The sequence below is a fragment of the Calidris pugnax genome, unplaced genomic scaffold (genome assembly GCF_001431845.1).
Source record: "Calidris pugnax isolate Ruff unplaced genomic scaffold, ASM143184v1 scaffold148, whole genome shotgun sequence".
Lineage (NCBI taxonomy): Eukaryota > Metazoa > Chordata > Aves > Charadriiformes > Scolopacidae > Calidris > Calidris pugnax.
In genome coordinates, this window is record NW_015090926.1 from 848,290 (window position 1) to 874,912 (window position 26,623).

Sequence of the window (26,623 nt, forward strand, 5' to 3'; positions counted from 1 at the left end):
TTTTTTGTCACTTCGTTGCACTTCAATCATGCTTGCACACATAATCAGATGTTTTAAAGTGAATTTTCTATTCAACCAGTAAGTATTCTGAGCTAACCAGAAAGTCTATCTGCTACTCTGCCTCCAGAAAATGCAATAAGCGATGAGATGATGACAGGAAAACAACAGCAGACCATAAAGAACAAGACAGCACACAAATCTAGGAAATGTAACCTTGCATTTTAACTTTTTTGTTTTGAAACCCAATCAGTGTGCTTACTGTCCTGAAAAAGGAGACAGATGCTTAAGGAAGAAATGTAGTTTGGGGAGTGGTGATCACCCGCAGGTGGAACAGCTGCACCACTTTGCACTGCTGAAGAGGAGAAAACCTCCACTGTAAGCACATTCTGGGCATATTATTAGTTTCCAAGTCTGGCAGAGATTGATTAAAACACGAGGATACAGCCTCCAAAACCTGTGTGCTTCAGTAGGTAGGAGCCAGGCACAGTCCCTTTGCTGCTCCCCTCCCACGTGTCTGCCTCTCCCACCACCGTTTCTGAGCTCGCTTCAGGTTGGGTTGGATCCCCATGGAGCACCTTTGCTGAGCAGGGTTGTTGGGCCACTAAATGGTTCAGCCAAAACTGGCTCCTGGATACCAGGGCACTGATGACATACAGTGAAACCACGCTTAGGGCTTGCTTTGACGGTGTTGGGAGTGATTCTCTATTTACTCTTGAAAACATTTTCATTGTAACTCACTACAATCACATAATGTTGTCTTACATGCTTCTAGCTAAAAAAAAAAAAAAAAATCCATTTCAGCAGACAGATTTTTTGCTACGTGCCAAATTAGATGAATAAAACTAGAGGTGTGATTTCAAATTAGATAAACCAGGGTAAGACCCAGTGTGGCTGCTCTTGACTTCATTTTATTATGAAATTTAATTTTATTATGCTGATCCATTTTAGATTAATTACCTACCAAATAAAGAAAAAATCAGCGTAAACGGCTTCAAAAACAGTTAGAAATGACCAGGCAGTCTTTTGCGCCCTTTTAAGTAAGTGGAAAAGAACACCTATAATTAAATCCATGCAATTTTGACTACAGGCAAAGCCTCTACATATGTTGACCACTATCTGCATCTCAAAGGTGTAGTAGCATCTCTAACCTGCTGCAGGAATATAAAAGGACTGGTCTTCTTTACTGTTAACACTGGAATTATGACAGTTACTATCAATAGGTCTTTATATAATTTGCCTCAGGAATAATTGTTCTGTTAAAATACGTATTAAAGTTTTTCTTAATCATGGGGTAAGTCCGCTTCATATTGGTGAGAACACACAGCTTTATGCATGCCTTTTGTAGCATGATAGTTAACTCTTACATCCACCTCATTTTGGAGGCACAGCAGCGACGCATATTTTTGACTGTACGTATGTGCATTTCTTCTACTAAACTGTAAGACTGAGACTTGCAACACTCTCCTTTAGCTTCAGGATTAATGAATTAGTTACTGTACAGGTACCTTTCTGGTCTCAGCTCCTAATCTATCAGAAATGTTGTTCTCCAAAGCTTTAGATTCAATAGGAGAGTTTTAAATGTGGAATATTATTAAAGCTAAATGGAAGATGTGGCCAAGTGGATTTGACTAGCACTCTTTTTACCTGGCTTGTTCCTGTAGGTCAAATTGCAATGGCTAGGTCCTGTAGGTCAAGAGGAGAGGAACAACAAAAGAAGAAACAGAGGTGTATCTGTACACTGGTGGTGTCTCACCCAGATCAGAAGCTCTCATGCCTGTGTTTACACCAGTGCAGACGCTTAATGTGGCTTGGGAGCATCTCCTGAACAGCTGGAAGGTTTTGAAATGCTGCATACAGCAAATGCCACTCCATACATTCAAAGAGGAATCTGCTGTATGTTCTCACTTGGAAGTTGCCTACTCTTGAAAGCAAGTTCTGCTTAAGAAAGGCTCTCAGTTTAAAGTACAAGATCTATCCCTCAGTTGTTGAATAACTAGGCAAGCCCGTGGCACCTCTCCAATTTCAGGGACAACCCTGCTGGTGAATTTCACATCTCTCTGCTGTGCCTGGACAGGTAGAACCAACAAGAAGCGATCATCTGAGCTATGATCTTCTACAGACTTGAACTAGGCCTTGAGACAGAGATTCACATTTTAAAAGGAGAAGATAACAAAACAGCAAATAGGAATATTGTACCCTATTATTTACAGGCACCTGAAAGGAGACCTGTGACTTACTTGAAGCTAATGTACGGAATAAAAGATTTTTTCTGATATCTCTATCAGAGTGTACTTTTAGTATAAACTCTAGAAAATATAATTTTTTTTCAAAAGACCTAAAGAAAATAACTATATCGTTACACACTGTACTTGCTGGGCACAGTTAATGAGTCCTAGAAGGGGAAAGAAAATGGCACAGATGTATAAAATCCTCCATATCTTTAATGTGCATGTGTAAAATCCCATTTTCTTCCCACAAAAAGCATCTTGCAAGTATTGTATACAACTACACAAGCCAGCTTAGCATTGGTGTTGCCAAGGGAATAAATGAGGTTATTTATTCACCCATAAAGAGGAGTGTCAATACATCAGATACAATTTTCTTTTCTCTCTAATCTTCTTTTGAAAGATTCAGTTGACACAGTAAAATAATTACAATGCTTACCAGTTGAATTAGGACTAGCCATATGAAGATGCAGACACAAGTGCCTACCTCTAGATGCAACTGTTTGAAAATTTTGGTCTATAGTTGCAACTTCAACCTGTTTAAAATATGTATGGCTAGCATCACTCTGACATGCCCCCGTTAATGGTGTCTCTGGTTATTTTGTAGGAAATGGAAGACTTCAACATGAACCATTTAACCCATTGGACTAATTTGCAGACAGAGTCCAGGTCTGTTCCCTGCCTCTTGGCTGGAGGTGCTGTGAAGACACCAACACATTCATTTTAATAGCATGATTCTGCCCAGACCTTGCTGCTGTTCAGGAAGAAGTGTTGTACTTATGACATATATAACCGGACTGTTTCGCCATGCTCCTCTAGGATCTGACTTAAATAAGATTAAGAATATCATAATTAAAGTTTGGAATCTTGTGTTTTCCAACAGCACAGCTCATAATGTCATAAAAACCTGCAAGTGCTCACAAACAAACCACTCCATGGCACCGTCTGCACTTACAGGATATAGGTGATAATCCCCAGAGACCACATGTCCACCTCGGGGCCATAGGCACATCCCCGTAGTATCTCTGGTGCTGCAAATGATAAAACACTTGTCAATAAGATGAAAGTTGAATGCAGAAACAACAGTCACAAAGTCATTTTAAACTCTTTGCACAATCGTGTCTATTAAAAAGTTAAGGCCTGATCCTTTAAGACTTTAATTAGGCAAATGAGGCAAATGATTCCCTTCCCTAAGTATAAAGCAACAGAAGTTGTGTTCTAGCACAGCCAGAATAAAATGAAAAGTGGACTTTGGCTTCAACTGGAGCTGCAATGTGACAAAGCAGGTGGCACTTTTACTTCAGTATTTTACTTACTTACTTGTTACTTTATTTGGGCTTTACTTTGGTATTTTGTTTTAATTGCAAGGAAAGACAAGACCATTCCAGGGAACTGCTTTACCTGCAGTGCAGAGGAGGTGGAAAGGCCAGGCAGCCTCGGGGGACTCCGGAGTCGATCTCTGCCCAAGCAGCTGGACAGACACACTTCAAGGAAAGCTGAGCAGATCGCTGTATCCCTCAGACAGTATCTCTTGTTGCTGTGTGTGACTAAAAATGCTCAGGCTTGCCGTGGCTCCACACACCCTCGAGGTTTGCCTCTGATGGGTCAAACCTCCCTGGGCAAAGCTCCCGAGGTGGCAGGATGAAAATGCCACATCTCCAGAGAAGAAAATGGAAGGGCTTGATACTGTGCGAGGCAAGACCCCTCCCTCTCCTCACCTCTTGGACACAGACAAAACCTCCCAATTAATTTGGGAAAAAATAATTAAAAAGACACCAGTAAGCCACGTATGAGTAGCCCTTCTTCTCAGCAGCCATTGTATCTGTATTAATACCCACCAGATGTACGGGATGGCAGCAGAGCCCCTGAGCCCACTGGCCCTGTGATGCAGGTGGGATGGCTGCCACTTTTCTGGGGCACAAGGTACCTGCAGCACCTTCACACATCCATGCTGCAGCACGTACCCATCTCTTCACCTTCCTGCATTACACTCTCACAGCCATGAGCAGCAGGGACAAGAAGGGCTGGGGTTTCCCTACATGTATGACAGCTTCCTGCTCAGCCCCAAGTCCTGGTTGCCCTCCGGACTGACCCAGGCTGCTGGCAGGCTCCTGCTTTGCTCCCAGCCTCCCGTGGGAGGTCTCCGTTGGGATGGCTAGCTCTCCTGAGGGATGTGCTGCCACAAACCAAGGCAGCAAGGCTCCTCCAAGCATGAATTTAATCAGATTATATGCAACTCCCTAGTGGCCTCCAGGCAGCTGGCTCAGACTTCTTCAACTAACCTGGAGGATTTACCATGCAGGGAACACATCCAGCATTTTTGCAAAGTATTAATACAGAAGGCAAAGGACATTAATCACTAAGTTTGCTACATGCCACTTGTACAGCTAGCAGCCGGGCAAACGCTTGCCAGTCTAAGCACAGACTTTCCCTGCCTCCTTATTCTTCAGCTAGGTAAACTGACAAAGATAAGGGCTGTTACTGAGAAGGGCTACTAGATCTCCACTGATTTTAACACAGGTCAACCTGTAGCTAACAGGACAGCCTACAGGCAAAGCAGCCAATGGTCTCAGAGAAAGAGATGGAGGCAGACCAAAAAAAGAGATGTTAATCACTGCTCTTTCTGCCACGTTTGTTAATGCCATGTGTGAGGTTCTGAAGTAAATAGGGCAGTTTTTCTGTTTAATGGCCAATACTCTTCCTCTTCTAGGGAATACAATGTTTCTTGGGATGTCTTCTTGCTCAAGATAAGAGCAGAAGACACTTTCTGCCCATCTTCCCCTTTTCTCCTCCTTCCACCCCAGTATTGTAAAATGGCCACAAAGGACCAAAGATTTTCATATACTGGTCTGCCTTGCTATCTGGACTGTGATTACACAGTTATACTTCTTGTAAATAAGGTTTATTAATATTTCCAGAAGTTTGCTTTTGGTGAATGGATTCGGCTGATGCACTGCTGTTAGTTTAGATGTTGGCTGTAGCAGACTGACCTTGAATCACTGCTCTGTCCTGGCTTATTTTTATGTGCTACTGTCAGAAATCACTTATGCCCTTCTTGTTAAGTTCACTGAAAGCACAATGTCTCAGTGTTAAGTCCCGGGGCTTAACACTCAGCAAATTAAGTTCTTTGTTACCATCTTCTTGTTTCAGTCCTCTGCATCACTTTGCGTGTCCCAGGGTATGGTATTGATATGTCTTGATGCCAAAGTATTCAGACTCCAGTATGGGTTTTTGTTACTGTATCCTTCCTGGAGAGGCTGCTGATAGCTGGGTGGGCAGGATGTGGGAGTTGGCAGTCTATGACTATCAATTATTCATAATTTAATTTGGCATTTCAACAGTGTTCCTCCTGAGTTTCCTCCACTTCTGTAAAGTAACGCTTGAATACTTTCCAGGCACCAGGAATTCTGCATGCTCAGTTAACCCAGGTCATAAACCAAGGATTGCAGGTCCATGTCTATAGGCACAAAGCTCTTCTCTTCTCAGCTTAGACATTCAGCCTCAACCCTCCCCACCAAGTCATCCCTATGCTTAGGGCTCTTCTACAGGAGTAAGACAGTATACAAAGACAAGCATATAAAGGGCAAAATACTAACTACAGTTTTATGGCATTTGTAGTATAACTGTCACAAGAGAAGACAACCAGAACATTAATAGCTAATACATGAAGTACGGTTTTATGACACTAAGCAGACTGGAATTCAGTGCTACTCTAAAGCCTACTTGGCACGTGTTTGTGAGCTTGATGGAGAATGTCATACCAGGTAATGAATGTGTCACCTGAATTGCATTATCAGCTGTGCTACAAGGTAACAGAGTAATCTTATGGTCTTCTCCAATGTCCTCTTCCCTTTGCTTCTACAGTTACAAAAGCAAACGCCTAGTCTTTAGTTTCCACATGGCTTGGCTCAGCTCTGTCTACAACTACTCAAAATGTGTATACCATCCAGCACACTGCTAGCAACTTGCAGCCTCTTGTAGGAGCCCATTCAGCATCTACAGCTCAGCAAGAATGGCAGAAATTGGTTTATCCACAAGATCATGCTGGCTGCTGGAGGTGAGCACCCACCATGGGAAGCCCAGCAGACTTAAACCTAGTGTTAACGAGATCAGCAGCCTCCCTGGCCATTAGCTGGTTTACTGAGGCGGAAGTGCCTTGCAATGAAGGGCGAGCAGACTGTAGAGGCAACTGCAATCCTCTCTTGCTGGAGGGGCTCCTTAATTTGCTTCTTTGTTCAAGGTCTCACCTTGGATGCTGTGTTCAGTTTGGGGCCCCTCACTGCAAGACAGACATTGAGATTCTGGAATGAGTCCAGAGAAGGGCAATGAAGCTGGTGAGGGGTCTAGAGAACAAGCCTTAATGAGGAGTAGCTGAGGGACCTGGGGTTGTTCAGCCGGAAAAAAAGGAAGCTGAGGGGAGAAGACCTTCTCACTCTCTCCACTACCTGAAAAGAGGTCCAAGTGAGGTGGGTGTCCGTTTCTTCTCCCAAGTAACAAGTGACAGGACAAGAGGAAATGGCCTCAAGTTATGCCAGGGGAGGTTTAGATTGGGTATGCAGAACCCTTTTCTTCACCAAGAGGGTTATCAAACATCAAAAAAGGCTGCCCAGGGAGGTGGTGGAATCACCATCCCTGGAGATAATTTAAAAAACATGTAGACATGGTGCTTAGGGACATGGTTTAGTGGTGGTTTTGTCAGTTTTACGTTGATGGTCAGACTTGATGATCTTAAAGGTCCCTTCCAACCTAGATGATTCTATGATTTTATGACCTCTGACCTGGGGATGCTGCTGCTGAGGAAAAGTCTGCTGTGTGCAGGGATGGCCAGGCTGGGCATGACCCCTCCTGCAGCAGGACAGGCTCCTGTCACAGCCCCGTGGGCAGAGCCAAATGCTCCGGCCCCATGAGGGGATGGCCACTGAAGCTCCCCAGCATTTTTTAAACCATATTTTTTCAAGATCAGTTGTATGCTTGCTTTCTCCCTACTGCGGCAGGTTATGTGCTTGAACTCTGTTTTTAGGTTTTGGACTTTTTGGGGGGTTGGTTTTAGTTATATCCTCTTTTGGTTATTGATATCTGACATATAGCACAACTATGGCATTCTTTGCCAGATGTTATGCATATGGCTATTGCAGTGCTCACTCTCTGTTCCACTTATTTTCTACCCAAAACAATGGAGAAAAAACACACAGTCCTAATTATTCATGGACTGTTACCAGTATTACGTTTTTTTCACTTGCTTATCAAAACCTCACTCTCCGATATGACAGTGAGGGAACATGTTTTTACCTAAATGCGATTCAATGGAGATGTCTTTTAATTGGAAGTATGAGTGGTGGTTTTCTTGCATTCAGATTAGAATGCATTATTAAAAGCTACAAGATTGAGAAGCATGAACTAGCTGTGATTTTGGAAGAAACAGAAACATCTTAGAACAGGACAACTGAGATGGAACACAGTTTCTAAACTTTGTGCACATCTTTCACACTTAAAAAAGTAGAATGCGTCCTTACAAGTGACCAAATGAAAAATATAAACCCAACATTAAGTCTATGATTTCCCGATTCCTAAATTACTAAAGGAATTAAAATTACCATTCCTGTGTAGTACAGTGCTAACCTCAGGAGTTAGATGTTTGCTTGAAGTATTGTGAATGCACAGGCAAATTAGTCAAATTAGCAGTGGTTCACACTGACATGGTAAAACTGAAGTAATCTATGAGTTCATTCTTATTTTGTTTAGGAGAAAAGATGATTAGTTAAAAGTGCCAAAGCCCTTTTACTGCTGAAAGAGATGACTAGATCTACACCAGTTGCCCCAGTTGACAAGACCTGCCACAAAGTGCTCCTTGATATTATGCTCATAATTGTGTTATACAGGTCCCACTTCAGAGCGGACCAGAAGGGTCTGAGTGAAGCCTGCATTTAAAACCATGTATTTGCTGAATTTTTGGGGGTTTAGGGGACTAATTTAAAGCATAATTTGACTTCATCTATGTTAAAAAGAAATTACTTTAAGATAAACTCATTGTAAGCAATATTCAAATATTCATAATTGTTATAAACTGTACAAATTTTTACTGTTTTCCATTACGCCTTCCATAGTCCAAATTTCTGCTGATGCCTGTCCAATATTATTTTAATAATTTCAGCATTTTTACAACAGTCAAATTAATTTCCATGCAAGTAACAAACTTGTACAATACCATATGTTTTGATTAATAAGCTTCAGTGCTAGGGAATATGAGTTTAGAACAACTTAACCCAGTGACAGTTCTGACTTTTTGGGTTTTATTTCTGCTTTTCAGTGGCTTTTTGAATTTTGATTTTAGGAAGAAGCATTTCACCTTGGAAAGAGAAAATGTAACATCCTCACATTAAGTGCAGTACACTGTAAATAATAAAGCAACATACCACAGTACCCTGGAGTTCCGCAAACTGTCTTCATGGTCACCTGATCTTCCACAATTTTGGAAAGTCCAAAGTCAGCTGTTAAGATTATTTAGGAATATTAATGTTCTTACTTCCTTGTAAAATCAGTTTTTTAAAACATTGTATATGTAGTTAAATGAACTTCTATGCACTAAATTAACTGTCATTTCCAGAGATGAGGATCAATTTAAAGAATCTACCCAGACTACAATCCAGAAGCAAAATTTGTCTCTACAAATGAGTATTTCTGGCTCTTCCTTGACAGAAATGGCACTTGTGCTTTATCTTGAATACTGCATGATGCCAATACAATGGGATGCCCAAGGGCATACAAGCAGGGATCCAGAAATGCATTTTAGGTATATATTCAGCTTCTACTCTGTCAGTAACTCAATAAAATTACAGGAACAATTTTGGGGTAAAAAATTGTGCATCGGCGATTTCTTGGACAAGGGTCAGAGAATGCAGTTCCTGTGAGACAAATCCCGGCAGTATTTTGATACCGAGTTTCTAGGGGCATGGAGGTTGTGTGAGGAGGAGTACTGATCATCTGTATTGCAGTGTTTCCACCTTGAATTACTACTCAGACAGCAAGACCCTTCATGACATTACACGTCACACTTGCATGACTCATTTCTTAAAAGACATAAAAACTGAAGTCTTCTCAACTCTTAGTTTTCACTGAGAATTAACTGAGCTTTTTCAAATTGCAATTTAGGTGATGACAATCTAGCCTTAAAAAAGCAAAATAGAAGTATTTTTGGTTTGTTACAGTGGATATAAAAGGAAATGTTTTGACTCAAGAGCAGGATAAAAATAGTTCACATTTTATTCTAGAAATGCATAGTTAGATTCAGTTGTCCCTGAATAGTTGTCATTCATGTATTATTATTTACCTAAACAGAAATACACTTTACTTTTATAAACACTGCCACTCATTGTAAATCAGATCTCATTTTAAACAAGGCAATAATCTTAACGCGAAGAAGAATCACAGCATTTAGGCAAATGCTTCAGAAGCCCCTACACCACTCTGAGTATCAAACTAAAGCAACTGGGTCCTGCATTAAACTTACGGGAAAGATAACTAGGATAAAATGTGAAGTAAGATACCATCATCCTGTTATGCAAGACTTTCCTTCAAATTTGAATTAAATTGCTTGAGGTAGTTTGTAGAAATCTGGCTTCTGAAACCCATGATGAACATTAGCCTGATGAACATGGCAACATTCACTCCTTGCATTCTCCTATGCTCGCACGCTCCCTAGTAAGGGACCACAAGGTGGTATTTCCAAACTGGTTGCCTACATCTCAGGAGTGTTGCACAGAGCTCCTCTTTGCTCAAGAAAAAACTGGGAATACACAGCATTTTTGGAGGTCATGCCCTTTGCAAGTGGCTGCTATTGCCAACAGAACTGGCATAATACATCCCCATTCAGGAGAGCCTGGTCTCACCTTGTCCCTCCTCACCTCCTCTTGGTGCTGATGAAACTTCAGATACCTTCGCTATGCTCTTTGCAAAGATCGTTCTTCTTATCCCTCAGATCTGCCTTCAAAACAGGAGTCAGCCTTGCTCACTTTGCATTCTACTGCTTATCTGCACATTTGTACTTTCGTGCTGATTAATCTTTCCTCTTAAAATACCAGTTTAACAAAAAAAAGGGGCACAGAAGCAGTGCATACAGCTGTATGCTGGTCTCATGATCCTTCTTGTTCCTCCTGAGCACTTTATTCTCTGCCATGTTCTGCACAATTTTGATTATAAAATCTCTAAGCAACCATCTAGTTTTGTATTGGTTTTAAAAACACCCTGCACAGCTGTGCTGCTGAAGAAGTAACATGCTATTCATTTGAGTATGAGCACTAGCTTAGAATAAAGTAGTGGTGAGACATATATATTGTAAACATCAGTTAGCACGTATTATTGGTGAAAAGGAGCTAGGGAAGCATACATTTATTGGTGCTCACCGATTTTTAGCGGTGCATCTGGTGCTGGCGTTGCATAGAGTAGATTTTCTGGCTTCAAGTCACGATGCACAATCCCATTTGCATGCAAGTACTAGAAAAAAAGAAAGTCAGAACATTTTAGATGTTATGGTCAAGCGTGAGTTAACATCTTCCTAACAATCTATAGCAGCAGAATAATAATCTGCTATGATGTGACACACATTCACTCCACTAATTTTCATCAGCTTTTTTTTCTGCAAAACTGCTCAACACAGGATCTTTGGATGCATACTGTAATCTGAATAGGAAAATTACAATTTGGGAAGACAAAGATAACATCACATTCATTCAAGAAGAAAAACATCTCAGAAAGTAGTATTGGCTTGTTAAATACAGTGCTAGCTTCTAGGAAGTAATCTAATAGCTGTTGAGATATCAAAGTCTGGCTCAGAGGAAGGTAGTTTCTGCACATTATAAAATTCTCAGAGATAAGAAAATGGTCATACAACTATTAAACTACTAAATAGACACCTTTGAGTAGTAAGATGTACTAAGTGTCCTGGGCCAACCATAAAATCCTTGAGGTCCCTGGAGCAGAATTCTCAAGGGTTTTAAAACCACCCAATTGCAGAGTCTCAAAAATCCGGCTGTCTTGCTGAAGCACATGCAGTATTTGTGAATTCATAAAACCATCTACCCTTGTCCTATTGGAACAGCCCCTACTCAAAAGTCTGTCCCCATCTTTCTTAGAAACTTTCTTAAGTCCTGAAAGACCAGAATAAGGTTTCTTCTCTTCTCCAGGCTGAACAACCCTAGCTCTCTCAGCCTGTCCTCACAGCAGAGGTGCTCCATTCCTCTGATCATCCTCATGGCCCTCCTCAGGATCCACTCAAACAATTCCATGTCTTTTTTGTGCTGAGGGCTCCAGAACATGCAATATACTGATAGACAAAAAAGGAGAAACTAATGAAACAAATTCTGTATTTCTTGTTGATAAAATATTCAGCAGAAACCTCTTAAGTCTTGGAAGATAGATGCTTAAGGGCAGAATCACATTATCTTATTTGCAAATCTCCTGGTCTACATTTTAGTAGCATTTCTGTCAGCTGTGCTTTCACTATTAAAAAAACCACTGTGCACTGTTATCCAGCAAATGACAAATGGCTGTAGAAAGCACAGCTACAGTGTGCACCTGAGGTAGCATCTGAGAAGAATTCTTGACTGTGTATCTCATTGGAAGTTTAGTTGTATACGTTGCCAGTGATTAAGTAACATTAATTAAGAATTCACTGCTCTTTCCTTCGGAGTTGTTTTAGTGACACCGAGTGCTTTTTAAGTGTGTGCTTCTTACAGTGCAATAAATGCTTTGTTGACTTTCTCTAAAATCCTAAAGTTGCAGTATTTGTCATGACGTGGCTTGTGGAGATCAGCCAAAGACTCTCATCTACTTTACTTCACAGTGAAATCTAAGTGCTTGTGCCAGCTGGGTTTTCTACAATGCGAAATCTAATCAGTTACCCAAGGCAGAAGATGGCAACAATACATGGAAACTGATGGATTGTACGCTGCTACATCATTTAATGCCGTCACATATGCCTGGCTGCACACAATCACGTCCACCCTGGATAAAAATTTGTCTTTATCTTCCAGTGAAGACATAACTGTAGCTCCCACAGCATAGCATTGGTGAGTTTGACATGCGGAGGTAATAGCAGCACACAGGGAGCGCATCAAAGGCAGTAAGTTGGAGTGGACAGAAGGAGATGTCTGAGCCGATCTGTGTTCATGTCCTGCAAATCAGTTTAGCTGACTCTGTAGCAGTGAGAAGGATCAGACATTTCACCATTTTTCAGTGGAAAGCAGACACTTCCGATTCATTCTTACGGAAAATATTTGACCACACTTGTGAAGCGAAACGTTCCAGCCAAGTCTGCAGTCTCTTAGCAGGTCCTTTTAAACACATGCCCATTATCTTAAAAACATTTTATGGTGTCAGGCTGAAAACATCGAAATATTCTTCTCTTCCCAGAATCACATTTTTGTGGGAGGGAGATTTGGCAAAAACCTGGGAAGAAGCTGTTCAACTTTTTCTGCCTTTTAAGTCATAAAGCGAGAGTGGCTCATAGGGTTCCTTCTCAGACATAGCAATAATCAATAATCATAATCATCATCAATCAATCAATCAATAATCATAATCAATGACATCTATTAACCATGCTTGTGCCTCAAGACTGGCTGCATTTTTAACGGATTTGTATTGAACTTACAGTGTGAACTCCTTTTTTGTTATGAACTCACAAGACCCCACATAGGAAAATTTCCTTCCTCTACCCAGCCCACCACTTGCAGAAACTCACAGGATGGGGGACCCAACATACGTGCTTTGCCTCAATAACCTGTCTTTCATAGACTGCCACTGCAATAGTCTGAGCTCTCTCTCATGTCCCCTCCTCACAACACCCGCAGCTACTAGCACTGTCTACACCACACCTCCCCTATCTCTCCAGCATCTCCTAGCCCACCCATGGTACCTGCTCTGACCTCTCCCTGCAGTTTACATAGATCCTGTCATGGTTGCTACAACCCCTAATCTCAGTACCTGCTGCTCTGTCCTCTCTCTCCCACTGTTTTTCTTGCTGGACTTCATATTTGGGCATGAGATGATGCCTGTGGTGCTTGGACCAGCCATGCATGCACTTGAGGTCGCCTCGAGCTACCAAGTCATGGGTTTAACAGATCTACTGGTGGCATCTTCATAGAATCTTGTATCTTTGAGACCTAGCCACCTATTAAATTTTGTTTAGGTTGGTCAATAGGGTCTTTTTGTGAAGTAACAGACAAAAGGGCAAAATGGAAAAAAAAACCTCTGTGTTTTCTGGAAATCCCATTCTTCAACCACACTGAAGTACCAGCTAGCCTTGTGGATGTCCAGTCCTCTGAGAGGAGAGAATGCTGTAAAAGGTACCAGCCTCCAAACATGTTACTGAACAGGTTACCTCCTGTCCTCCAGTATCAGCCACCTGTCATTCACTGAGCATGTTTCCTGCTCCACAGCCCTCTATGAAGGGGATCTTCCAAGACTGTCCATTTTCAACATTGGGCCCTTACTTGGTAAACACTCTGGGACCTGTTTGCAAATTTTCACCAGTCCCCATGTGGCACAATTGCTCCTGGTACTGATGACTACTTGGTAATTATATTGTCTTGTATAGATATGAAGAGTACCCTGAGTCAAACTACCTTGATTTAGAAATGGATTTAGTTAAATTAGCATAATCCACTTTGTATAGCACTTATTCCAATTTATATAAGCTCTATTTTGACTAATCTTCACTTTATTTCTCACATATTGATTTTAGTAAGTGTCATGTTCCTTTGCAGGCAGTGCCTCTGCAGCATAAGTTCAAAGACTCTCCAAGTCTGGAATACAGCTTTGGGTATTGCATACTCCCATTGTAAAACAGATACCCTGTGCTCTACTATTTATATGCTATGTCTCTTAATGACTAAATTATGTGAGTAAACGAGAAGATCATGGCCCAGGTAATAAGCCAGAGCAAGCATACTGGCTCACTTTATGATCAAGACATTGCTGAATTACGTCACTTTCCCCACCTATAAGATACGGATGAGACTTGAAAAACATTTGAATTCTATGGATGGATTTTAGATGCACAGTGCTATACCACAGTTTAACATAGCACGCACAAAAAATGTGATCATGACATAGAGTCATAGAATCATATGGGGTTGGAAGGGACCTCTGGAGATCATCTAGTCCAACCCCCGCACTGGAGCAGGTCTACCTAGACCATGTTGCACAGGAACTTGTCCAGGCGGGTTTTGAATGTCTCCGGAGAAGGAGATTCCACCTAAAATGTCCTGTTTCCACTTTCTCCTGATTTTCAGTAGACAAAATGCCAACCACTAAAAGAAAATAAAGGTATGGCAGTTCTCTGATTGTAGCTTTGCTTATTTGTGTTGGTGAAATAAGATGAATACAGAAAATTTACACATACATCAAAATTCTGTATTTCCATGGCAACATTACATGGATATATTTAGCTCTGGTTATGTCCTGTAACATCTATGTACTAATATGTAATATTTACTTGTAGAATAACAGCACTTCATCTAGCCTGATGAGATGTAGCTACAAGACAGGCCTCCACAGGATCTTGAAGCAAGGCCCATGGAAGAAGACCTAGAGGAAAGTCTTCTCCATGCATGGCAGTTTCATCTGAGCAGCTGGCCAATGGCACAGGGAAGAGAAATTATGCTTTCTCATGAATCTTCTCCTCTGGTTATTTTTTTTTGAACACCAGATCAAGGCAGGTGCTATAAACAGGGACAGAATTGATTTTAAGGAGCATAGAGCTATTCCATCTAGCAAAAGAGAATGAACAAGAAAAAAAGAAATGGAAACACTAGAGACACTGAGCAGTATGTATTAAATTAGGGAATTTAAATGCAAAGGAAATAAAGTAAGTAATAGTGCAAAAATATGCTTGTGCATCCTATGATCACGCCACTTTTTCAATTGCTGAGGCCAATGAGATGTATTTGGGCCAGGTGGGTGAGTCAGATGTGCTTCAGGCACAGTGGGGTACTGCATTGTTAGTACAGAGCATCTCAAATAATCTGGAAGAAATGTATTCTAGCAAAATTGAGTATAATAGTCTTATTACTCTTCGGTAAGTGTTGAGGACAGACTCAGCATGACACTGAGGTGAGAATAATATACAGGCCCTTTTCTGAAAGACTTACTAGTTAACATAAAGGCAGCCTTCAACTTGGCCTTTATTCCCATGGTACACAACCACAACTCAAGACTGAACAATTGCTGTGACTCTAACTGTGACTGCAGCAGCATGGTTTCTTTTTTTTCTTTTTTTTTTTTTAATTTTAACCTTCTTTCTAATTGTTGTATAAGAGTTCCCTTTGCTCTTTGTTTTATCCTTTAATAATTCAGGCTCCTATCTAACTTGAAAGATGACAAAAGGAAAAATGAAGATTGCCTAAAACTCTGGCCTTTTTTCTTAATTTTATTTATGGTACCTACTACATGGAACTGTAGAAAAGTAGGGCTGAAATGAACCTGAATCATCTACTCCTCTCTTTGCTCCTTGGCGGCATCAATTACATCTACAACAGTTGTTTCTCCAATTTATGCTTAAAGACCTCTGATACTAGAGACTCCACAATTTCCCCAAGCAACTTATTACTGGGCTCTGCTACCTTTACCATTAGAAAGTACTTCCCTGCGACTTCCCAGGATCTTAACAGGGGTAGAGAATTACTTTGTTTCTTATATACCGTAGAGGCAGATTATTCTGTTTTTTCACATCAGCCTTTTGAGTACTTGCTATCATGCACACAAAACTTCTTCTCTCTAAGACTGAAGGACTTCAGTTTACTCAGTCTTTTCTTACACACCATCTTTTCCAGACCTGTGATGATTCTTGTTGTGCTCCTCCAGGCTGTATCAACTTGCATCAATATGTTGAAAATGCAGAAATGTATTCCAGTTGTGGCCTAACAAACTTTACAGGATGTATTCATAAATCTATTTGCCTTTTTACCCACTCCTGTTTGCCTTTTAATCCAGTGTAATCTGTTTTGTTCCCACTCTCGTGTTTTCACTGTAGACTATTCAAGTTCATCTACAATTTTGTCCTAGTATAGAAAGGACATTGAATTTCACCGAAGTTATTTTATTTCTAATCCTACTCTCCAATATACTTGCAGTTTTTCCCAATTTTATGTTGTCCAAAATATTCATAAGTGTACTTTCTACTCCATCATCTGAGATAGTTAACAAAAACACTAAAAAAGCAGACCAGAGAATATTTTTCCTGAACCTCCACTCTTGATCTTTAGATAAACTGATAGACACTTTTTTCACTACAGACAACCAGTCTCCATCCAGCTTAAAATCACATAATTGTGACCACATTTCCCTAATTTATTGCAAGACTGTCAAGTGAGACAATTACCAAAAGCTTTACTCATGTCAAGTATGCATCATACCTTCTGCTCCTCCCCTACTAATGATGGCTCTTACCCTACTTGAGAAAAAATCAGACTGATTTGGCCTGCCTTGATCTTGACCAAAACCTGCCTCGCTGGTGACCTCCCCGCTTTGTTATCTCTCAGGTGCCTCATATTCCTTTGCTTCATTATTTACTGCAGATTTTTTTCTGGGCAGCGGAGTTAAGGCAGCTGGCCTATAATTCTTCCCTTCTTCCCCTTGAAGACAGTACTACATACATCTGCTTTTCTGTCCAGCCTTCATCAGAAGTGAGTGTTACCTCTTAAATCTGTTTCAGACTTAAAAAGCTTGCTCTTAAAGACTATACTATGAAGGTCACTGGGTGCAACCAATTAAAAAGATCTAAATGATCTGAATACTCTCTGACTTAGTCTTTTCATATTCTAGGCTTACGTTTTACTGCTCAGTCACTGCTATTAATTGTGGTAGGCACCTAGTTATAGCTGAACTTTGGCTGAAAATTAGTGAAAAAAAAAGAAGACAAAAACACTGCTGCCTTCTGCCTGACATCTTTCAATAGGTCTCCTATTGAAGCAGCCTGGGCTGCTTCTTATGAATATGATTGATTTTGCAACCCTTCTTATCTCATGCAAGATGCATCTCATTTTCTGCCCTGAACTTTCTTACATTGCATTCAAACTGCTGACCTTCTTCCAACTCAGGCTTAAACAACCTGGACTGTTTTCTGCTTTCAGTATACTTCGTGCCTGTGTTTAACTCCAGGATGTGCTGTCCCTGAGCAGTACCTTCGCTCAAGTTGACTGATGAGAAACCAGCTGACCCTTTGACCTCATCACTGTGCTCCGAGGGTCCTGCACTCTCACTGGCAGGCACAGGACCACTGCTGGCAACATTACCAGTTTCCTTCCATCAGCAAGTGAGGGGAAAAGTCTAAATCACCTTTGTTTCCACTTGTGAGAGTGACTATCAGCTGCACAGCCTTTGGGTTTCATGATGTCTCCTCATTAACCAGGGTATTTTGATGTCAACGGGATCCCAACTGTGGTCATGATCTCCATCACTGAATGAACAGAGGCCGTACAGCAGATATCGCTCTGGCAGCAGTGAGTGTCCTCATGGTTACTGTTGTGCATATACTCTAACTCCTTTGTGAACTTGTCCTGTTTTCTAGCCCTTGGTCTGGCTTACAGACCCTCCTGTCACATACAAACCCGGCTCTTTCATAAAGTTCCATTAGAAGAGATGATTAAGGGAACTCCCATTTATAAATGCACCTCTTGTTCATGCCTGGCCCAGAGCTGCCCTCCTGGGCAGTGCTGCTTTGTAGGGCCGCACACACTGCCTCTCAGGTTAGTGCTGAACGCTGCCCTGGAAATGCTCTGGATAGAGGACCTCACGCCCCTTTTTCTCCTCAGACAAGAGAATGGTTTTCTGTCTGCACTGGCTTAGGAGTGGGGAGAAACTTCTGGTCTGATGTGGCCGGGGCAGTGGTTTCATGATATGGATTTTTGTCCAAGGATGCCTAAAATATGACTGCCACATTCATGAACACCAGATTCATTAATGTTTTTAAAGGGAAAATTTCTATCAGTTTTATTATTCCATAGAATATATTTAGGACTTGCACATTTAAATTTATTACAAAATCAAGCCTGTTGGGTCCTGAAGGGAGAACTGAAGCCATACACCCCAAGTCAGTGGTGGACTTTTTCAGCTATAAACGCAGTCCACACATCCTTAAGAAGATGAAAAGAGCATGGTTTTTTATCTCCCTTTTCAGGAATGTCTAGACTTGTAATTAAGGTCTATCTGTCACCCTCACAAAAGTGTGTCATTGCATAATGAAAGCTACTGCACAGTGATTTAGTTTGATTAAGCTATATACTGTTGGATAGAGATGTGGTTAATTGATAAAGTTTCTCAAGTAGTTAAGAGAAAGTTTAAACACACCTTTAATAATCTAACAGCACACAGAAAAAACCCACACATTCCTGTTTTCTCTGGCTAGGAAGATAAGTGAGCTCACCTTATATATTTAGAATGGCAAAGCTAGTCTCCATATAATTTGTGTCTAAAATAATAATTCATCACTAATCTTACAGAATACAGAGAAATAAATATGCATCATTCAAAATGTACACTTAGTCATACCCTTCACATCGGTGTAGACTTTAGAAAACAAGACACATGCAGCTTGTGGGATTCAAGAGAAATAGAATATTTCATAGTTAGTGAGCATCCCCGCCCTGTTATAATCTGCATGTATGAGCCGATTTATAATTGACGCTTCCAATTGCACAAAAATTACAGTTTGAAACGATGATATCAGATGTGACCTGGAGTTACTGTAGTTTTATCCTAGAGCAAATGATGCAGTTCCTCTGCACCTCAGGTTCCATGTCTTTAAAACTGTTGTGACATGTATGCTGTGTTTTAGATGTCTGGGTGACAAGCGCAAAAAGGGAACAGGGATAAAAACTAATCTGTTGTTGAAACTGTGCTGTCCTCAGTGAAGTCCATATAAAACTCTGCTACTTCAACTGATTCAGAATTTATTTAAAAGCACAGTAGTATGGCTAGTATGAGAAGCCTGTTTCTGTGCTTCCATTTATCTCTCAGGCAGCGCATAAGTTGGAATGCAGAACAGGACCTGAAATCCTGTATGCTAGGTTTTGGGAGTTGACAGTTTGATTTCTGCTTATTATGGAAAAGCGCATTTATCTGAGTTGGTTTCTTACAGTACAAACAATTTGTTCTACAAAGAAAACAAAAATTGAAATTATTTTGGAAAAGCAGGGACTGTTTTGAAGCACATATGAGAATTCTTGCTTAAAGAGCTTTAAAAAACCGACACTTTATTGTTAGTGTCAGAACCCAGCTCCACAGGAATCCACAAACTTCCAGTAACAAAAGTATTAAATCAAGTTATATACATAGCATAATCTTTCCTCTTCCACCATTCCCTTACTACAGTCACATTGGCTTTGGGATCCTGTGAACAGAAGACCATTTTATCATTGCAGAAGACAAAAATAACATTCATTTCTTTTCTGGATATATTTAATCAAGTTTTGGATTTCTGTATCTGGGTAACAACAAAATGGAGCCTTAGAAAAGCACCAAATAATGAAAGCTTATCCAAACATCTTGCAGAAAGCCTATTGTTTGCACTTGTCTTGCTTTTACTGGTTGCTCTGGGAAATTGGACTATGCCATTATGTCTGCTACTTGATACACTGACTTTCAAACATTTTCATAAAACTTCAATTAGTTTAGTTAAACTCATTTAACAGAATATTTTTTTAGTGGAACAAAGAATATTTGCCCTTGTTCTTTGTGTAAGTACGCATTAACGCAAGTAATTTGATTTATGATTTCAGATAATAAATCTGTGTATTATAAAAAAGCACGAAGAAATGCATCAGCTTAGATGCATAAATCCAAATCTGTTTATTTTCTTTGCTACTCTACTATATTAAAAGTTTTGAGATAGCTCAGAAGGGAAGTTCTAAATAAAACAATTAGGTTATATACAATAACCTGCAATCTCCACAACTATTTTCTTTTACATTTGGAAGCAGTTTTATCTTTTGAATGTTCCTGCTTTTATAAGAGTGAAGCAGCCTTAAGGATGACAACACTACACCAGGTGTGATCACAGCAAATCATGTACAGTCATTTCTGTCCAATCTGACATATGTAGGAGAGGCTAACGCGCACACCTTCCCACACAAATCCCAAATGAGCGGGCTTTGTGCAGAGAGCTAGCTGTTTGCAGTGATATGAAATTCTCCTCTTAGGCTGTAAGTAGGCCACAGCATCAGAGTAGGAAGAAGGGCTTTCCTATAGCAGCTTCTTCTTAAATACATCCAGAAGAGCCGCCCACTTGCAGACTATCTGAATTCAGCAAAGAATTAGCACACATTAACAATGTTCCTCATGCAGCCTCTCCGCTTAAACTTTCTTTTTTCTGCATACCTGGGGTGCAGGAGATGAAGACGATGCTTCTCTGCCTGCAATTGCCCAGATCCCTCGGGCAGGGAAACCTTCCCGCTGCAGTCTCCAGACCCACCAGGCACCTGCTGCGTACCTGCCCTCTGTCCGATTGCATAATGAAAAAGTGAAGGATATACATTCTTTTGGGTAAAACTCAGTCATTTGTGATTAAATGACATTAGATGTGGGCTAATGCCACCAAACTGCAGTGGGCAGAACTTAGGTAACATGTGTGACTTGATCTCTCAGAGCTGCGGAGGTGCAGTGCCCTTCTTTTTCCCCTCTCCAAAGAGGGGATGCAAAGAACAAAACCAACCAGAAGAGCTAAAAAACCCCATAAACAGCCTCCTCCCTACAGCAAAAGCCAAAACCTAGCAATCCTCCCCTTGATACCAGCACCCATTTGCTCTAGTTTTGCAGAACTCGCAGAACCTCTCTGCTTGACTGACTTCACTTACAGTAGCTCTTACAACCTTCCGAAGTGTGCTGGGGTTTTTTTGTTTATACAGTGGTCTGAAGACAAAAAGCGTTACATGCACATCAAATAGCTACCACTTTGTTCTACTCACTCCTTGTCTTCAGCATTTTTTACTTTTTTGACCACAGTCACGTTATAAACAAATAGAAAAAAAAATCCATAATGAGTTTTTAATTAGCTTCAAAGTATGAAAAACATTTTAAAAAGTATAATACATGCAATTATTTTAAGACCAAGCTAAAAAAGAACTCAAAAGCTTCACAAATCCACTATACGTGCCCTTGTAAATTAATGCCACTGTAGCAAACTTAAAGGGAAGCGATGTAGAATTTTGCAAAATCGGGCTTCTTCCTGTATGCCAATGGCATAAATCTGCAGAAGGTATTTGATCAATCTTCTATCCCTGTATAGAATAAAAACTTCAGCAACATCACTGTAATTCTAGCAAATCTAAAAAAAAAAAGAAGATTCTGTATTCTGCGCTGGTTACTGAAAAGCAAGTTATGTTTTTGGAAGTCAGTAACAGCTTTGGTTTTGCATTAGGAAATTATGAAGATACAGATGAAAAACACAATCTAGAATAGATCTAAAGCTGCTGTCAATGACACCTGGTGCTACCTCAGACCCCAATAACCTCCAGCATCAGAGAGACATTTAGACGATGGAAAACTACTCCTGGCAATGTTAGGTTTCACTAACCACAGAGATTTGCTAACCATAGCTCTAGTATACCTGTAATGGAGCCATAATATAATGCCCTAATTGGCTGCATGTGCACATCTGTTAATTCTACACTAACAAATTTTAGTTTTCTTGCAATAATTTAATTTTTTGCATTCTAATCAAAGCACTGCATTGCGTAGCTGTTGATTAATTTCTCTCACTTTTTAAGAGGGATATTTCACAAAATAAGGTAGGTTAAAGTCTATACTACTTGCTTTTGTAGCATAAGGTGGTTGTGTTCTGCCTGTACAGTACAGTTACACTACTGAACTAACCCATGACGAGGAGTGTTCCTGGGTGCTAAAACTCAACTGTTTACACTGTTCAAATTTTAAGAACAGCCCTGGGTAAGTTAGTGCTGATCAAAATGACTCCCTGCTAGTCGAGCCAAGGATTATTCCCATCAGGCAACCTGAAACTGGCCACTTGGTTCTGAAAGCTGGCACAATTTAATGGTACGGATATTGGCTGTTGCAAGCCAGTTGGCATTGCTGACAGAAAGTGACCCCAGCTAATTTACTAGCATGCATGGTGAGCTCATAATTAAAGTAATTGGGTGGTAGTAAGACCAGACTGCAGGAATTGTGCATCAAGGGCACACGTGACCACAGCAGGGCATTGAAAGCCTCACGTGTGTGTTTTGGGAGGGTCACACTTAAAATTGTTTCAAAGGTGAGATTTCAGGGTAATAAACCAATGAAGGAGACTGATATTTCTCTTACCCATCTATGAAACTCTCTTCCTGAACTAAGCATATAAAAAGTCTATAATTTTTAACACATCATTGTATCTAATGAATACTTGGATTTCTGCATTTGAATTCCTATTTATGCATAAATTGCACACAGGTGCTGTTTTGGGTTAATTATACTGCTTTCCTTGAATTGTGAAGCTCGGCCTACATGTAATAGCATCACTTTCTAAGCTTCATATTGATCTTACATTTAAGAAAGGACTGCCTAGACCATTTTTTTTTTTTTTTTAATTTACTTTTCTTACAGCCTTTTTTCAAAACCTAACTCTACATGCACAGAAGTGTTTCCATTTATTTGTCTGCTAGAGGTGAGCCTCCACCCCCCGTGATGCAAAGGCCCACTTCAGTCTTCCACATGCCATTATATTACACCACAGTGGTGCTGTGATCCCAGCCTCACAGCACAGTGGCACATGCACTCTCCTATTCTGAAGTGAGGAAGGAAAACAATATATTGTTTCTGGCAGCAACACCATACCTCAGGAACCTCCTCACTTGAGGTTCACCTTGCAGGCTACATTTGCCAACTCTCCTGCCCTTTCATGCTTTTGCAACATAAAATTTCCATTCAAAACCAGCAAAAAAGTCTACTGTAGCTCTGCCACGGTCACTCACTGTCCTTTTCATCTGAAAAAAAAAAAAAAAGGATCCCCCATACCAGCTAGAATTCATAACATCCATTTCCATTCAAATATCCAAATTCAAGCCTGAATTTGTCTCCAAGTGATGACATTAAAAACACTTTTGTTATACACGACAAGGTATCAGCAATATTGTGAAGAAATAAAATATTTTTAAAATTCAAAACTGTAAAAATGAGCTACGCCTGCAAGAACATAACTGTACGGAGTTAAATTCTCATCTACTGGAAAGTGGAGGAGGTCAGGATGATTAGGCTGTGGATATCTCTATTATGTAGGTGACTGCTTCCTTTGAAAAGCTATCTCAGATGGCATACTAATATAATTATGAGTTTTCTGGAAAAGAATATTACATGGTTTGTGCAGGATCTTGAACGCAAAAGAACAATTCACATTCTGCTGGGAAATGTGACGACCTTATCAAGGAACCTAACATTCGCTTTTTGAATGACTGGAATTCTGAAATACCATGTGCCACTGCAGAAATGCTGAATTGTAAACCTGAATTTGTTACCAGCTCCTTTGTTTTCGGCGAGATCAGCAACTGATCAAAATGGGATGTTTAATTTCTGTCTAACAAAGAAATCTCCCTGTGGATTTGGTGCTCTAGTCCAGATCTTTAGGCCACATTGCTGATTTTTAAAACTCACCATATTATCAATGTCTAATATACAGAAGGCTAGAAATATTCTACGTTATGAGATACACTAATACTTGAAGACACAGCAAGACATTTCATTTTTATTAGAATTCTATTTTTTGTCAGTGAAAATTTTTCAGAATCCTATTTCCACACACATTTTTCCTAGTTTCTACATGGATCTATCTTAATTCAAAATTTTGCTATTATAAAGGAGACCTACAAAAGAACCTACTGAGAAGAAAACATTGGCATGTTGATTTTACTTTGTGGACAGATTGTATTCCCAATGCAAATAAGCCAAGCTTTTCTAAGCTGCAACCCTCAGGCCTATTTCTGTAGGAGAGTGCGAGAATATGCGAGGAACTCATACAATACGAGCGCTTTCTGCAGCGAGCACTGACAAAACATGGCTACGAACGTGCTGCCATCTCCAGCATCTGCCTCAGGTTCTGCAGTCAGAAAAGCTGCAGAGGGCACAGGGCCTGGGGTGCAAAGCCATCTCAGGTGTTTGTCTTCAGGCCACCGGTAAATAGTTAATTTCCAATTAGGACTTACATCCAGAAAACCCAACAGCCACACACGACAAACTGCAATGAATCCTATGAAATGAGTGGAAATGTTTCTGTTACCTTCAAAGAAATCAAAGTATGTGTGCTAGTTTGGGGTTTTGTACTGCACTACCATCATAATTCAAGTATCTCTGTAGCCTTGATCACCTCACAGTCAATGCTGTAACTCTTACGGAGAGTTGAGGCCTTCTGTTTTAAAACTGTGGAATTAAATAAAATCACTATCACATGTTATCATTGCACTCTGAGGAATGGAGACAGGGTGGCAATATATTTTTCCTTTTGTATTGTAATTTAGGATTATGCTTTTCATATTGCATACAAGAGACTTAAAGAAAAGAATACGGAAAGAATTAAATTTATTCCCATACCAGAAAATAGCCACAGGATAATTAGAAATCTGTCTGGCCCACCGTTTGATCTTTATTGATTAGTCTGGCAATCATTATGAGATATAAAATGTATTTATCGTTACAGAGTAAATTCCAGATTGAGGGGATGATGGTATTAAAATCTTGTTTATAAATTCTTTTACTCCAAATCTCAGTAAATAGAATTAAAGCAGGTAATGAGAAACAAGAATGTCAACTGGGATGAAAAACTTTTTATCTCACACCTCTGAATCTAAAATTAAATCAGTGTTAAGATGAACAAGCTATTTTGGCCTCAGGCAAGTAAACAGCTAAATTCCTATTGATCAGTGAGAAAACAATCTGACTGAAGAACTATGAAGGGTCTGATTGAAAATTACGTTCCCTCTTAACATCCTAGCTTTCACCACCTCACTCTTTATAGTGCCATCATTTATGGGTGTTTCTAATCACAGGGGCTTCTGGTTTGCTATGATCTGAATTATGAATGTGAAATATAATGAAGAAACATACAATTAAAAATTCAAAGCCTTTCACTATTTTCTATGGTATAAATAAGCAAAAGGAGCCCAAGGAAGGTCCCTTTATAGCCTTTGCAGGCTATGTTTGAACAGATTTGCTACAGTAAAAAGTGCTAGTGGAAGGTAAATCAACGTTAAATTTTAACATATTTCAGAACATGGTGTGCCGCTCCTACCTCTGATGAACCTCTTATCATCAAACCACAACTGCACTGAACACAACAGCAGATGTGCATGTAAACACTGATGCTGAAGGACAAAGCACTGCTTTGCCTATGGACTATTACAGAGCATAAAATCCTTACCTTCAGAGCTTTAGACAACCTAAACTTCACGCAACAATCACAGACATGAAGATGTCGGGATTTCAGTAAGGTATCTGACATTACTTCAGATCAATTACTGGTTTAGCTAATGGTTGCACTGAAGGGAATGGAGATTAGTAGGAGAAATGCAAAATTGGCAAGAAATTTAATCCAAGGGCAAAGCAGGTAAAGTACTTGCATGAGGGAAAGGAAAGTACCTGGCGTGGGGAAACCTCTTCTGGAGAACCAGGGATCAACAGGGAGTGGAAAGGCTGCTGTGTGATGAGATGATGCCAAACTCGCTGTGTTCAGCAATGCAAAGTAAAGGTTTGAAGAAGGATTTGACTGCTATAATTACATCACAGTAAACACCAGGCAGGGTGGAAGGAAGGGGCTTAAGCTGAGGGATTCTTGGCACAAATTAAAAAAAAAAACAACCAGAAACTATCTATGAATGTCTTCAGGCTAAAAATGAGAAAAAGGCTCCTCACTGTGAAAGCCACAAGTATTCAGGGCAACCTTCCAAGAAGTGTGGGGAGGTCAAATCAGGAACTGCTTCTAAGGTGATGTTCAGTACAGTTATAAAGAAGAATACAGGATACAGCTCCTGTAAGGGCAGTGACTGCAGCAGAGACCTAAGGAAATACGTCTTACCTGAGCTTTGACCCTGCAGAGAGAAACTCCTTCATCTTCCTTCAGGAGAGTTTGTGTGAATTGTCAGACCCAGCCAGATCATGTCTCTCAAAGCAGTCACCAGGGAAAACCACCCAACTTTCCCATTCAATCTCAGGGCCTCAGGGCTGAGTGGGTACCTCTGGTCCCTACCAGTGCTGCAGTGATGTAGACAGCCTGGTGTCCAGACCCCTTCTTGGGGGACTCAGCAGGCAGCAACCCGCTTGAGCCCAGCTGCCTATCCTCCTTCTCTTCCTCTTCCTCCTCCTCCTCCTCCTCCCCACAGTGCCCTCTGCTCCCCTGTCCACCACAGCCCTGGCTGCCTGCCTGCTCT

At 40.5% G+C, this 26,623-nt stretch overlaps 1 protein-coding gene across 1 annotated transcript in view; it reads right to left on the minus strand.

Annotated features, from left to right (window-relative positions):
• CAMK4 (calcium/calmodulin-dependent protein kinase IV) overlaps positions 1–26,623 on the minus strand; it is a 176,640-nt gene that overhangs the window by 15,305 nt on the left and 134,712 nt on the right. Inside the window, exons 6-8 of the mRNA XM_014951461.1 lie at positions 10,625–10,715; positions 8,639–8,713; positions 3,181–3,256 (exon numbers count right to left, since the gene is read on the minus strand). Of these exons, the coding sequence (XP_014806947.1) occupies positions 3,181–3,256; positions 8,639–8,713; positions 10,625–10,715 (242 nt within the window). The remainder of the gene's footprint in view (positions 1–3,180; positions 3,257–8,638; positions 8,714–10,624; positions 10,716–26,623) is intronic.